Source organism: Eimeria acervulina, genomic scaffold, assembly GCF_000499425.1.
Source record: "Eimeria acervulina Houghton genomic scaffold, Eah_scaff800, whole genome shotgun sequence".
Classification (NCBI taxonomy): Eukaryota; Apicomplexa; class Conoidasida; order Eucoccidiorida; family Eimeriidae; genus Eimeria; species Eimeria acervulina.
Window position 1 is genome coordinate 329 of NW_013547135.1, and position 15403 is coordinate 15731.

The 15403-nt window shown below is 45.9% G+C and overlaps 2 protein-coding genes across 2 annotated transcripts; one reads left to right on the plus strand and one right to left on the minus strand.

Annotated features, from left to right (window-relative positions):
- Positions 1 to 974: 974 nt before the first annotated feature.
- EAH_00049440 (hypothetical protein, conserved) lies at positions 975 to 4662 on the minus strand (the record flags this gene model as incomplete). The annotated part of the gene is made up of 7 exons (XM_013391345.1): positions 975 to 1025; positions 1149 to 1533; positions 2303 to 2595; positions 2980 to 2990; positions 3213 to 3342; positions 3660 to 3787; positions 3933 to 4662. 7 exons carry the CDS (start codon positions 4660 to 4662, stop codon positions 975 to 977), a joined length of 1728 nt encoding a protein of 575 aa, XP_013246799.1.
- An 850-nt stretch (positions 4663 to 5512) lies between these two features.
- On the plus strand, positions 5513 to 13427 carry EAH_00049450 (hypothetical protein, conserved; the record flags this gene model as incomplete). The annotated part of the gene is made up of 15 exons (XM_013391346.1): positions 5513 to 5608; positions 5843 to 6002; positions 6181 to 6386; positions 6544 to 6978; positions 7153 to 7296; positions 7444 to 7647; positions 7864 to 8004; positions 8235 to 9035; positions 9138 to 9341; positions 9675 to 9935; positions 10257 to 10401; positions 10690 to 10983; positions 11264 to 11439; positions 11835 to 12121; positions 12302 to 13427. The coding sequence occupies 15 exons, from the start codon at positions 5513 to 5515 to the stop codon at positions 13425 to 13427; spliced, it is 4680 nt and encodes a 1559-aa protein (XP_013246800.1).
- Between the last annotated feature and the right edge of the window lie 1976 nt (positions 13428 to 15403).

Sequence of the window (15403 nt, forward strand, 5' to 3'; positions counted from 1 at the left end):
CTGCGGTAGGCGTACGGGTTTGTTGCAATCGACGCAGCAGCTGCAGCGAAGCTGCAAGACAGATTAAAGAGAATAACAACGGCAATAAAACCCTTTTCTAAATTTATTTCTGATGAAATAGAGAAAAATGGAGCGGTGAGATTTTATTAAAAAGAGTAATAAAATATATAATTTCAACTTTTGCGGTGTATGCGCACCTTCTTTATACTCGCCGACACAGCCAGACGACCCTGCCCTGGAACGTAAGAAAAATGTAATTTTACAGAAATATAAAAATTATTTATTTATTTTTATGTTTTTTACAACAGAAAGTTTTAAAAATGCAGGTGAGAATATAATTTTTCTGCGTTTAACCGCAATGTGCAGTGCATTTAATATGCGGCAACTGCAGCAGCAGATTTCGCCCAGTTGAACGAAATCTACAAACGACAGGTGATTTAATTTAAATTATTTAATTCAAACAAAACAAAAAAAACAAGAAAATTAATTATTTCGACTTTCTTTGGACAGATCGCCGTCGTCAACAGCGCACACAAATTTGGCGTGCAGGCGCAAACGCTGATGACTGCAGCAACATCAACAATTTCATAAAAATATTTTCATTTATTTTTCTTCAGCTCTTTTTGTCTTTTGGTCTGTCGTTTTAAGACAGTTCGTTCACTTAATGTGCAGTTTAGGCGTCGTCAGCTACTTTAATTTAATAATTTGTTTGATAAAAACAATAAACTGATTTACTAGTTTAAAGTTTATTAAAGTTTGCCTTTCGGAGACTCTATCCTTGTAATGCCCTTCGTCTACTTCGAATATAATAACTCCTCAATTATTAGATAAAGAGCGCTGCAGTCTCTAGTACTATTTGTTGGATTATTAAATGACAAACATTGGACTAAAAATTGACACCAATTTAGTTCTTTAGTACTATTCGTCGGAATTGAATTAAACAACAAAGCAGAAGAAATGTAGGCGGCTGCATCTCACTCCCTCCGCAGTTTAAATCCCATGGAAAAAGGCGCACGCGCCGCTAGCTACGCGGTAAACACAGCAAAAAATAAAATACATCGATAAATAAACAACCACATAAATTAACATAAAACCCCGAATTAAAAAAATAAGAAAAGGCCAGCCGCGGCTAAGACAAATGACAATACTCCCAAATTGTGCGCAGGTGCAGATGCTGCACTCATCCAGGAAGGCACAAATCCGTAGCGACCCCTTAACTGAAGCTGCCGAACACGCTGCTGTTGCTGCTGCTGCATAAGCATTTGCTGCTGCAGCAAGGTCCCCCCCCTAGCAGCAGCAGCAGCAGCAGCACCAGGAGTGGGCGCAGTAGGCATTGGGCCAACTGGGTGTTTCATTGCTTCTTCTGCGATCATCACTTCTTTCTCTACTTCAGGAGATGAAATTGGACAAGAAAGTCGAGCACAAATCGATAACTGCGATAATTGGCATTCAGAACTCGACTGACAAAAGAGACGAACAGTGAAGTTCCGCGGATACAGCTGAAAGGTCTTGTGCTTCGGAACAGAAAACCACCTGCAGCATCATAACAGAGTTAATGAATAACAACGGGAACGATAATAGCACACAGTTCGATCGATGTACAAAAAACAAAAATGGGTCCAAAAAACACAGGAAAAGGTTTTTCTGCAACAAAATAAATGAATACGGTAAAGATTTGATAATACAGGAGGGAGAAGACACCAAGACAACAAGGAAGTTAGATGCATTCGCGCAATAAGAAATGTTTGGTAATATAGAGGGAAAGAAGTCCTAATAAATACGGCAAAGGTTAAAAAACGAAGACAAAAGAAGCAGACCTTAACAGAATGGACTAGATGCACCAATACAATGAGAAAGAGAAACTTAATTCATAACGCAATATTAACACATCGGCGCACTAGCGAATAAACCCTTCTGTTGTTTCTCCTAAATATTCAATTACTGCGGCAACTGCCAGCCGTACTGATTTATCTTACATAAAATTGAACGAATTCGTGTTTGGTGGCTAGCACTAAAGTTGTATTGATGCAACACAGGTTAAGGGAACTGAGTAAAAACAATCAACTGCTTAGATTTGAATTTATTCAATTCATTTGGGTGAATACAAATTCACCTGTTTTAAATAAAGCTGCATCGGTGCAATGGAAACTGAACAAATTGAATATTAATTGAAGTGGGTGAATGAAAGCTGGCTCTACGGAATATGCATTGTTTGAATTTGTATTGAATTAATTCAGTAAAATATAGATCGACGGAATGTACGTTGAATTTATTGCAAATAAAATGAAGTGATTGAACGTACCCAGTGAAAAATGAAGCTTCCTGCGATTGAAGCGTAAGTACACTGCTGCGCTGTTCGCTGACGAAGCACGCGGGTGTAACGACAGGTCGAGCGGCAGTAGAGAAAGCACGGGCCATTCCAAGTCCTTCATTTAATTTAATTCCGAAAGATACTTTCGGAACCGAAGCTCTTTCTGCTCCCTCTTCTGGAATTCGGATCACCGCCAACGTCAGCTGCACCATGCGATGGAAACCAAACGCGCGGACGTTTCCTGCAGTAATCGGCACACTAAGAACACCAGGTATTTCTATGAACTGAGAGAAAACGCGGTGAGACAATAAGAAACTGAAGCTTCTTTCATCACTAGTTATATGTATGCAATCACTTTAGTATGCATTTAATGAATTCAACTTCTATACCATCAATCCAACATTAATTAAACCAACTCAACGTATATTCAATTAATTCAACTTATCGTTCATCTCATCACAATGCCTTTGTACACACAAACAAATGCAGATGTATGCATATGACACATGTGTGATATATTTTGTGCATGTGGTTTCAGCTATATATTTGTATGCATGCACTTTACACACGAAAAACAAGAGCTATATGATCGGAAAATAAACCCTAAATCCTAAACCCAATAACGTTTCTTCTACTGTGAGATGTTTGCTTGTACTCTTTACACTTACACTGCTGCCCCCTGAGAAACATAAACCCTAACCCCTCAACACTAAACCCTGGCTGAACAAAATGCAATACGGAAGGGATTGATTGCCCCTACTATTAAAACCAGCACTGGCATCTTTCCACTGTTCTGCGGCATTCTTCGCATCTGTTGCTGCTGCTGCGGCCTGTTGCCGCTGCTGCTGCCCCTGCTGCCGGTCTTGCGACAGCAGCAAGAAAAGAAAGTCGAGAGGATTACCTGTCTCTCGCAGTTCTCTACTGGCTAGGGTTGCTTGTTTAACGTCTAGCAGGCAGGGAGAAAAGTCCAACGGAACGTTTTCCGTGTCCCATTTTATTGCTAAATCCAAAGACCCGGACCGAGATAAACGCTGAACAGATAAAAAATAAATTATTAACAATCAGCCGAAAAACGTAAACAATGAGCATGAACCCCAAACACTAAACCCGAAATAAAAGACACTGAAGACTCCAAACCCTGAAACATGAGTAGTAACAGAAGCTTTACCGTGGAGGAACCAGAGCAGTAGCGGCAGTGGCAGCATGAACTACAGCAGCTGGAAAAACACCAGCAGCGGCCACCAGTACACAAGCAGCAGTTCCTACCACCGTTCCTACTACTGCTAAATCGAAAACAGAAGTATGAGAACCATCAGCAGCATGACAAACAGCAGCAGCAGCAGTTTACCTTGGTTGCGTAATAGGCTCCGTTTCTTAGCAGCACTTCCGGTTGTCTCGGCGGTTTCCACTGGAGGCATTTGCCTTCAGGCGTTCCGCCCGGTTTACAGCCTCCGCACTTCACAGCCTTCTTGCACCCTAAAGACAAACCCCAAACCCTAATTCCAAAACCCTAAACTCTCAAGTGTGGAGCCGGGCGCTTGGTTTTACAGTAGAGTGTAAACGCGGAGAACCTATTGAACCAGCTCGGCTCTAGGGTTTAGGGTTTAGGGTTTGTGCTGACCTTTGATAGGGAGAGAGGGACTTGCGCCTGATAGAACGCTGCGGCAGGAGACGGAGTTACAGAGTTCAGCTCCATCGCTGTAGCCGAGTTGAGGTGTGAATTCAGAAACAGGAACAGCACCCAAAGGAGGTGCTGCGAGTGCTGCTGCTGTTCCTGCTGCTGCTGCTGCTGCTGCTGCTGCTGCGGCTGCGGCTTCTGCTGCTTCTTCAGCTCCAGGTGCTGCTGCTGCTTCTGCTGGCGCTGCTGCTTTTTCTGCTGGTGGTTTTCTGCGTTCTTCCTCTCTCCCTTCTTCGAATCCCTCTTCTTCTGCTTCTTCTTCTTCTTCTGCTGCTGCTGCTGCTCCTCTGCGCCGCGGTGCTTCTCTCTCTGACTCTGCTTCTGCAACAGACTCAGCAGCAGATGCCTCTTCTGGTCCTCCTGCAGATTCAGCTGTCTCTGCTGCTGTCTCTCCTGCTGTCTCCTTCTCTGACTCCCCGGCTTCTCGGTCTTCAAGAAAAACAAAAGGAGAATCAGAGGTAGAAGAAGAAAAAAAAGAATTAAAAGGAGACAAGGGGCCCCCAATATTGCTGCTGCTGCTGTTGCTGCTGTTGCTGCTGTTGCTGCTGCTGCTGGCGCCCTTGCGGCTGTATCCCGAGCTGACTATGCAACCCAACCAGCTGCATATACACCCCAACACCAACCAGCGAAAGAAAGAAGCCCTGAAAGGGGGCCTTAAAAGACACAGCGACATCTCAACAGCCGGACCTTCCACTCATCCTAAACCCTTAACCCTAAACCCTTAACCCTAAACCCTTAACCCTAAACCCTTAACCCTCAAAGCTAAACTCTAAATCTGTGGAATACACACCGCTGGGCTCTTACTGCAAGAGTAAAGAGCTGCGTTTAGGGTTTAGAGTCCAACTTTTAGGGTTTAGGGTTTAGGGTTTAGGGTTTAGGTTCTAAGCTGTCGGGTGTCGGCAGCGGCCAGACGAGACAGCCTCGAAGTTGAGGGTTTAGGGTTTAGGGTTTAGGGTTTGTCAAGAGCAGCTCCAATCGGACAATAAAGAAGAAGACGCAGATTCATGTCTCTTTAATCGCGATAAAAACAACTATAAGGACTGCAAACCCTAAACCCTAAACCCTAAACCCTAGGCAGCTCAGGCCGGTCGGCCGCGCAATGAACCGCTGGGGCCCGCGAGGGTTTAGGGTTTAGGGTTTAGGGTTTTTGGATTACAGGCCCCGCACAACTTGTTTAATTCCTACAAATTGCAATAAAGAATTCGTTTACACCCTAAGGGTTTAGGGTTAAGGGTTGAGGGTTTAGGGTTTAGGGTTTAGGGTTTCTGCCTCGGTGGTGGTGGGCCGCTGAACCAGACCACTGAATTCAGGACCCTAGAAACCCTAAACCCTAAACCCTAAACCCTAATGCATTCTTCCCAAACCCCTTATTTGATGGTTTACAGTTATTGATGCTGCAATTCAAAACTTGTTTTAAGCTTTTTCTCGCTGTGCCCGCCCCCTCCCGCCGCCCGCCCTCTCCCGCCGCGGTGGAGGGTTTAGGGTTTAGGGTTTAGGGTTTAGGGTTTAGGGTTTGCAGCACAATGCACGGCCAAACCCGCAGCAGGGGTGTTTCCCCTGTAACCCCTTCAAGACAATGGACGACAGACTTCACAGAGCCCGGCACAAACCTCACGCGCGTACGCCAAACCCTAAACCCTAAACCCTAAACCCTAAACCCTAAACCCTAAACATAACCTGATTGAAGCGATCATCTCACTTCCTAAAGCAAACCAAAGCTTAAGGCCGCCTCTTGCTCTTGCAGCAGCAGCAGCAGCAGCAAGAGAAGGAGCAGCATTAGACGATGCGCATGCATCTTTCATTTCTGCCGAGGGTTTAGGGTTTAGGGTTTGTTGTTTGTTGTTGGGGCGCAGGACAGCGATGTATGGTCTGTAAGCACTGCAGCAGAGAGCGGCTTTGCTGCTGAGGGTTTGGCGAAGGGTTTAGGGTTTGCTGCTGATAAACTAAAGACAGAAGTAGAAGACCTCGTTAGGGGCATGCAGAGATATCATTACATTGCAAATACTCTTGCAGGTAAACCCTAAACCCTAAACCCTAAACCCTACTTAGTCCTACTGAAGCGTACGCAAGCCTAGCAGCAGCCTCACTGCAGCAAGCAGCTTCTGGCTGCAGCTCTATTCCACTCCTGCTTCCAAGGGTTTAGGGTTTAGGGTTTAGGGTTTAGGGTTTGTGGTTTGTTGCGGGTTTTTAGGGGGGCTAGATATAGAGAGTTTGCTGCAGGAGGTGCAGCAGAAGACAGCAGCAAATGTGCTGCTGCAGCAGCAGCGAGTAAAGGAGCGCGGAAGGCTGCAGCTGCAGCTGGTGAAGCTGCGCAGCAGCCTGCAGCAGCAAGAAGCGAAGCAGAAAGAAGCAGCACTCCAGCTAGCAGCTAAAGAGCAAACCATCACCCGCCTTCAGGTATAAACCCTAAACCCTAAACCCTTATAAACCCTAAACCCTAAAGGCGCGTTCAGCGATCCACCTCCCCAGATCCTGCTAGCGGAGGGGCTTCCAGCAGTTTAGGTTTTAGGGTTTAGGGTTTAGGGTTTAGGGTTTGGAGTTGTTGATTGTGCAGGCCCAGCTGCGAGCGGCGCAGCAGCGTGCGACGGAGGCTTCTGCCTCTGCAGCAGCAGGTCAGCAGCAGCAGCAGCAGCAGCAGCAGTTGCTGCAGCAGCTGCAGCTGCAGCAGCAGCTGCTGTTGGGTTGCGGTTCTTCCCTTGACAGCCCTAGAGCGAAAACCCTAAACCCTAAACCCTCCAGCATTGCCGGCTTAGCAGCAGATTGCGAGGCCCTAGCAGCAGCAGCAGCATCAGGAGGAGCAGCAGCAGGAGGCCCCGGAGCAGCAGCAGCAGGAGAGGAGCGTCATGCTGTTGCAGCAGATGCAGCAGTGCTGCTGCAGCAAGAGCTGATAGAGAAGGTAGAAGCAATAAGAGCTGCACCTTCTGATGTTAGCTTCCCTGCAATTAAAGAGTGGCTGAAGTTAAACCTCAACGCCTGGAAGGCTTTACAAGTAAGGGTTTAGGGTTTAGGGTTTAGGGTGTAGGGTTTAGGATTTAGGGTTTAGGGTTTAGGGTTTGGTGAGGGAAGGGGAGGCTCTGTCGGAGCGCCGAGTTTAAACTCCCTGGGCCTTACAATTCAGGTTTTAGGGTTTAGGGTTTAGGGTTTAGGGTTTGTGGTTGTGCAGGCTCCCTTACGAGGGTTTGTCTTAGCAGAGCGGCCTACAGAGAAGGCAGTGCAGCAATTGCGGCAGCGGCTAGAAGCAGAGAAGACACTGCTCGCTAAAATACTCAGAGCGCTGCAGCAAGAAACCCTCAAATTCGTCAAACACGTGAGCCCCTCATCCTGCTGCTGCTGCTGCTGCTGCTGCTGTGAATGCTGCTGCTGCTCCTGTTAGCTAGCCACCTGCTAGCTAGCTAGCTAGCTAGCTAGCTAGCTGAGGTTAGGGTTTATCTCTGTCTTTTTGTTTAATTCGTAGATATGCGAGACGCCCTGGAAATATGAGGAGCAGCAAAAAGAAAAAGAAGCAGCAAAAGCAGAAGCAGCAGCAGCAAATGCTGCAGCAGAGGCTGCAGCAAAGAAACAGGAAGCAGCAGAAGCAGAAGCAAAAACATTTGCTGCTGAAGTCAGAAGGCTGCAGCACCAGCTCGCAGATTCTCTTGCTCAATTAGAAACAGAAAAGGTAAGCTGCTGCAGCAGCAGCAGCACCAGCTGTAGCTGCAACTGCAGCAACAGCAGCAGCAGCAAATGCTGCAGCAGAACATGAGGCAGAGCACGAGCAGCAAAGATCAGAGGGCAGCTATCGTCATCAGCAGCAGCAGGAGCAGTAACAGCAGCAGCAGCAGCATAAGTCAGCAATTGCTGCATTTGTTTGTTTGCGATTGCTCTGCGCCTTTAGGGGGAGAAAGAAAAGGCGGCAGCAGCAGCAGCAGCAGCAGCAGTGCAGCTGCAGCAGCTGCAAGATGAAGCTGAAAGGCTGGCTTCATACGCTGAAGGAAAGCAGCAGGAGACGCAGCAACTAAGAGATGATAACAGAGCTGTAAGAAATTGCTGCTGCTACTGCTGCTGCTGCTACTGCTGTTGCTGCTGCTGCTGCTGCAGGTCCCCCTGCTGCGTTTACAGCCCTCAGCCGTTTTGGCTTGCCTATTCATCTGCTGCTGCTGTTGCTGCTACTGCTACTATTGCTGCTGCTGCTTCTGCTGCTTCATGATGCTGTTTCTGCTTCCGCTGCTGCTGCTGCTGCGGCTGCTGCTGTTTGTGTGTATGCAGCTGGCGCAGTCATTGAAGGCGGCACAAGAGCATGTGTTAGCAGCTCGCAGCAGCAGCAGCAGCACAGGAGAACTCGCTCTGCTGCTGCAGCAGCAGGAAGCAGCAATTGAGAGGGCCTTTCAGAATCGGCTGCCTTCGCGCTTTGTTGTTAGACCCCGATCGAAGCGTTGGGGGTTCAGCAGCAGCAGCAGCAAACTGCTGCTGCGGCGTCGCAGCAGAAAAGCAGCAACACTTACCCACCGCAGCAGCAGCAGCAGCAGCAACAGCGGTAGTAGTAGTATAAGCAGCAGCAGCAGCGGGGGAAGACACAAACGGAAGCAGCACAGACACCAACATCGCAGCAAGCAGCAGCAGCAGCAAGTGCAGCTGCAACTCCAGCAGCAGCAGCAGCAGCAGCAGCAGCAGCAGGAACTGCTGTCTCCCTCAGACCGCAGTTTGTCTGTAAGCACCGAGTTTATATGCGGCTTAGAGACGATGCTGTCTTCTGCTGTCGGGGGTTTGAGGAGAATTGAGTTGCTGCAGCAGCAAGCAGCAGCAGCAGCAGCAGCAGAAGCAGCAGAAACAGGGCATTGGGACAAACAGACAGCGCAGCAGCTAAGCTACCTAGAGGAGGCCCTCCGCAGCATTGCAGCAACAGCAGAGAGCCTCAACAACTTCCTTCCTCTGCGGCAGCAGCAACAAGAGCAGCAGCAAGAGCAGCAGCAAGAGCAGCAGCAGCAGCAGCAGCAGCAAGAGCAGCAGCAAGATGTCTCTCAACGGTCTCTTTCTACAGGAGAACTCTCGGAAGTAGGGCGGGTAGAGGTGAGGCAAATTAAAAATGTTTAACTTTGTCTCCTTTGGATTGTTAGGGTTTAGCGTTTAGGGTTTAGGGTTTAGGGTTTAGGGTTTAGGGTTTGCCTGCAGGCGCGTCTTCATGAGGCTTCTTCTTTGCTGCTGGCAGTCGAGGCGGCGCTGCTGCCTTCGGGCTGCAGCAACCAGCTGCAGCAGCAGCAAGAGCAGCAGCCGCAGCAACAGGATCCGCAGCAGCTGTTGCTGCAGCTGCAGCAGCAGCAGCAGCAGCAGCAGCTAAATTCCAAGGCAGCGATCGATGCACAAACTGCAGCGCTTGTAAGTCATCTCCCTCATGATAATATTTATTTATTTATTTATTTATTTATTTATTTATCTGTTTATTGTTTGTTTGCTTGTCGCCTCTTCGTCTCTTTTCATAAACCCTAAACCCTAAAACCCTCTAAACCCTAAACCCTAAATCTTCGTAAACCCAACCCTTACCAAACCCTAAGCTGTAACCACCCCTATACGCTAAACCCTAAACCCTAAACCCTAAACCCTAAACCCTAAATCTTTAAGTTGTCCCTAAACCTGCTACTCCATTGCTTGATGAGGGTTTAGGGTTTAGGGTTTAGGGTTTGTGGTTTCGAGGGTTTGTGGCTTGTGCAGCGTCAACAGAATGCGGCGCTTCAGTGTGAATTGCAGCAGCTGCAGCAGCAGCTTCAAGAGGTGCAGCAGCAGCAGCAGGAGACGCAGCAGCTGCGGGTTGTGCTGCCAGCAGGAGCAGCAGGTGATAAGGCGTTGCTGGAGACAAAACAAACACAAATAGAGCTACAAAGAATCAAACATATTAATGAAATGCAGCAAAAAGAATCCAAGCATGCGGAGATGCTGCTGCAGCTTCAGATGGCGCATGAACAGCAAATACAAGTAAGCAGCAGCAACCGCTGCAGCAGCAGCTGCTGCAGCAGCAGCAGCTGCAGCAGCAGCAGCAACAACAAGGGAGACGCATTTTGCTGTCCTCCTTCCTCATCGATTAGGCCTTACTGCTGCTTGCTGCTGCTGCTGCATTATATCGTTCACCCGCCTCAGCTTTTGTTTATTCTGCTGCATCTGTTGCTGCTGCTGCTGCTTCTCCAACAGCAGCTGCTGCTGCATTTTCGGTGGAACCTCTTGCTTCTACTTGCCCTACATTAGCAGAAAAACTCATTGTTGTTGTTGTTGCTGCTGCTGCTGCTGCTGCTGCTGCAGGCGCTAGAGAACCGTCAGAAGATTGCGCTAGCCGAGGCTGAGGCTGCTGCAGCGCAGCAAATAGCAGCGCTGGAATTACAAATAAATAAATTAAAGTGCGATCAGCACAAACAATACAAACTACAAGCAGAAGCAGAAGCAGAAGGTTCGTCATGCTGCTGCTGCTGCTGCTGCTGTTGTCATTGTTGATTATCTTGCTGCTGCTGCTGCTGCTGATGCTGCTTGTTATATATATAAACGACTGCCGCTGTCTCTTCTCTGGGAGCCCCCGCTGCTGCTGCTGTTGTTGGTGCTGCTGCTGTTGTTGTTGTTGCTGTTGGTGCTGCTGCTGCTGCTTGTTCATATGCCTGGTGTTACTGCAAATTAAAAAAGACTGACTGACTACTGCTGCTGCTGCTGCTGCTGCTGCTGGGTTTAGGTTTGCTGCATCCAGGTGCCGACAGTTTGCTGCGTCAGTTAAAGGAAGCTCAAGAGCAGCTGCAGCAGCAGCAGCAGCAGCATGAAGCTGCGGTACGAGAGCTGGAGCAGCAGTTTGCTGCTGAGCAGCAGCAGCTGCTGCAGCGGCTGCAGCAGCAGCAGGAGAAGGAGCTGCAGCAGCAGAAGCTGCTGCAGCGCATGCGTGAGGGAGACCTTAAAGCAGATATAAGAAAAAGAGAGCAGCAAACCGAAGCAAGGATTCGTCAAGAAAGAGAGTTAGCAGATGCAGCAATAAAAAAAGCAAACGAAGGTACAAACCCTAAACCCTAAACCCTAAACCCTCACGAAACCAAGGTGCTCCTCATCAAGCCATAGCCCCTTAAGGAGACTCCTAAAGACAGCTTTTCAAGTCGAGGGTTTAGGGTTTAGGGTTTAGGGCTTAGGGCTTAGGGCTTAGGGTTTAGGGTTTAGGGTTTAGGGTTTAGGGTTTACCATCTACACATGGGGTTTAGGGTTAAGGGTTTAGGGCTTACTATCGAGACCTTTCCTTTAGGGTTTAGGGTTTAGGGTTTAGGGTTTGATGTGCGCAGCTCACCAGAAGGCGCTTGAAGAGCTTCGTTTAGAGTATTTGCTGCAGCTGCAGACGCTGAAAGACGATCAAAGACTACAGCAAAAAAGAGCGGAGGAAAGCCACAAAACAGCAAAACGCAAAGAAGAAGCAGAAGCTGAACGCGCCTTTGAACAGGCCCTAAACAAAAAAAACCAAGTATATCGGGTTTAGGGTTTAGGGTTTAGGGTTTAGGGTTTAGGGTTTAGAGGTTTAGGGGTTTAGGGGGTTGGGGTTAGGGTTTAGGGCTTAGGGCATAGCGGCTAGTGTTTAGGGTTTAAGGTTTTAGCGGCTAGGGTTTAGGGTTTAGGGTTTAGGGTTTAGGGTGTTGGTGATAGGGGTTAGGGTTTAGGGTTTAGAAGGATGTATGCTAAGTCGTAAGGGAATCACAACGTAGCAGCAGCTAGGGTTTAGGGTTTAGGGTTTAGGGTTTTATGCGTGTCTGGGATATGAAGTGGTTGCGAGGTAAAGAACGCCTCCACTACTGTTAAGGGTCTTTAATCTCATCCTGCTGCTGCTGCTGCTGCTGCTGCTCTTGTTGCTGCTGGTTGCAGGAGATTCAGCTGCTGCAGCTGCAGCACAGCAACGAGTTGCAGCAGCTGCAGGCTTCTCATGAAGCAGCAATTTGCTGCTTGCGGAGGGACTTCGATTTGGAGTTGCTGCAGCAGCAGCGCAGCGCAGCAGCAGAAGCAGCAGCAGCAGCAGCAAAATCAGAGGAGACACTTAAAGCTGCTGCTGATTCCTTTGCTGCTAAATTAAAACAAGCAGAAGCAAAACTACAGGAAAGACTTCAAGAAGCTCAGCAACAAGCAGCAGCAGACAGAGAGGCCCTCATACAAACGTAACCCTAAACCCTAAACCCTAAACCCTAAACCCTAGATCACCCACCTGCCGCACCTGCTTGCAGAGAAGCGCATGTAAGATAGTGTTGAGGAATAAGGGTTTAATGTAGAAGCCAGATGCCTCAGGGTTTAGGGTTTAGGGTTTAGGGTTTAGGGTTTAGGGTTTAGGGTTTGTGCAGGCATACGGAGCGTACGGGGCGTTTAATGGAGCGTGTTGTTGCTGCTGAGAAGCAGCAGATAGAGCAGCAGCAGCAGCAGCAGCAGCAGGTGTTTGCGTTGCGGCGGGAGATAGAAGAGCTGCAGCGGCAGCAGCAGCAGCAGCAGCAAGAAGCAGCAGAACTCAAGCGAGAAAGAGATATGGAGATAGAAATCAGAGACTCTCTTGCGCAGCAGCTGTTTTTGCTGCAGCAGCGAGCAGCAAAACAAACAACAGATAGGGCATGCCAAGCAGCAGCAACAGCAGAAGCTGCTGCTGCTCAAGTAGACCCGCTGGTGCTGCAGTATCTGCAAGACTGCGAGTCCAACATGCTGCAGCAGCAGCAGCAGCAACAGCAGCAGCTGCAGCTCCAGCTGCCGCAGCAGCACCAGCTACAATCTCCTTTTACGCCTACTGCAGCAGCAGAAACAGCAGCAGCAGCAGCAGCAGCAAGGCGCAGAACTGTCTCCATCGGCACCCCCGCTTCGCGAGGAAGCAGCACCGCATCACCGCTGCAGCAGCAACAGCTGCAGCAGCAAGAGGAAGAGCTGCTGCCAGCAAGCATGCAGCAGCAGCAAGAAGATTTAGCTGCTAGAATACAGCGGATTGCAGAAAGAGCGAAGGCGGGCCCCTACACCTCGCAGCGTGGTGCTGCAGCAGATGGTGCAGCACCGGTAGCTGCTGCAGCTGCTGCTGCAGCGGCTGCTGCTGCTGCAGCTGCTGCTGCGGCTGCTGCAGCAGGGAGCAGCAGCACAAGCAGCAGCAGCAGCAGCGGGCCTCTGCAGCAGGCAGCAAATCCTTTGCGCTTGTTTCGCTTGGAAGAGACGCAACAGCAGCAGCAACACCCTGGCTGTTCTCCTCCTCTAAGCACCCCAACACCAGCAGCAGCAGCAGCAGCAGCAGCAGCAGCAGCAACTCCAACAGCAGCAGCAGCAGCAACAGCAGCAGCAGCAGCAGCAGGCCCTCTGAGGGAGTTTTCGTCCCCTCTCGCCTCCGCCAGAAGCGCACACTCTACCGCCAATCGGACGCATGAAGTAAGACACACAATGCAGCAGCAGCAGCAGCAGCAGCAACAACAGCAGCAGCAGCAACTGCAGCAGCAACTGTAAGGGCCACCGTAGCAGCAGAAAGTGCAGGAGTAGCTGTCTATCGTGCTGCTTACCTAAACCCTAAACCCTAAACCCTAAATGTGTTTGTGCTTTCTTCTTAGGCTATCTCTTCGTTAGAAGCGCTTTCTCGACGCATTCTGCTTGGTGTCCCTAAACCCTAAACCCTAAACCCTTATTTTTTTTGTTTTGCAGCTGCACAGCAGTGCGTGTAACGGCTTTCTTCTTAAATTTGTCTTCAACTCGGGGTTTAGGGTTTAGGGTTTAGGGTTTAGGGTTTGAGAAATTTTAGAACTGAAGGGCCTGTAGATCGCGTTAAGTTTATATTTGGATATACCGCATAGCGACGAAGAGACAGAGACTCTTTAGGGTTTAGGGTTTAGGGTTTAGGGTTTACACACCCATACAAACAACAACCCTCTTTCTCTTTTCGTCTCTCTCTCTCTCGTTTCATCTCTTCTTTGTTTATTTATTTGTCGTTCTTTCTCTATTTACCTCCTAACTTATTTATTTATTTATTTAATTTATTTATTTATTTGCTCTTATTATTTATTTGCTGTCTCTTCTCCGTTTATTCGTCTCTTCTTCCTGTCTCCGTTCCTCCTCTCTGTAGTTCTCATCTTTATTTTATTTATTAAATCTATTTTATTTACTTCATTTATATTTATTTATATTTATTTATATCTATTTGATTTTATCTACTTAATTTATTTACCTCTCTGCTTCTTTAGTGTTTAAAATATTTTTCGTCTCTGTCTTCGTCCGCTTCGATTTATTTATTTTTTTCATCCCCTCTTCTTTTTTTGTTTTTGTTTTGTTGTTGTCGTTGTTTGTTATTTTATATTTTGTTTGTTTATGCAGTGCGTCTTCTTCGTTTCTCCTTTGCTCTGTTGTTTATTTGTTTATTTGTTTATTTATTACTATTATTATTTTGAACATCTTCTTCTGTCTCTCTTGGTTGTTTTGATATATTTGTTCGTCTCTACTCTCTCTTTATATATGTATATATATATATTATATATATTTATTTCTTAGGCTTCACTCTTCTTTTTCTTTGCATTTGTTTGTCTACACTGTCTGCATCTATCTATAATACGACTTTCTTCTCCTTGCATTTCCTTATATAAATATATATTTATATATATAAATATATATAAATATATATACATATATATATGTATATATAGATATATGTATATATATATTTATATATTTATTTGTTTATATATCTCTGACTCTCTATAATTTGTTTTGTTGCTGCAACAAATAAAAATTAAAAATATTTCTTTGTTTGATTGTATATTATTATTTATTCTTATTATTATTATCGTATATTATTTGTTTATTTTATTTATTTTATTTATTTTGTTTGTTTGTTTTTGTTCTGTATGCACTTATTTTCTCTTCACAAATTCTTTCTTACTGACGAATTACTTATTGTTTTATTATTTATTTATTTATTTAATTTATTTATTTATTTATTTAATTTATTTATTGTTTGTTTGTTTTTCTTTGTAGTTTTTATTTTATTATTATTAATCATCCGCTTGCTTATTCGTTAATGTTGTTTAATTTTTTTATTTTCTTTATTTGCGTATTTAATGTTTTATTTATTTATTGTTTGTTTATTTCATTTGTTTATTTCGTGTGTTTATATTATTATTTTATTTATTTTATTTATTTTATTTGTTTTATTTATTTTCGTTTGTTTGTCTTACTCATCTATCTAAATAGTCCAATTATATTGTTTATTTTATTTATATTATTAATTTATTTTAATAATTTATTTTAATAATTTATTTTATTAATTTATTTTATTAATTTATTTTGTTTGTTTATTTTATTTGTTTATTTTATTTGTCGCTGGTTTTCTGTTTAAATTTTTGATAATAAAAATTCTTATTATATCTTCTCTTAGTATTATTTGTTTATTATTTCCTTTATATTATCTTCTCCACGTACTATTTATTTATTTATTT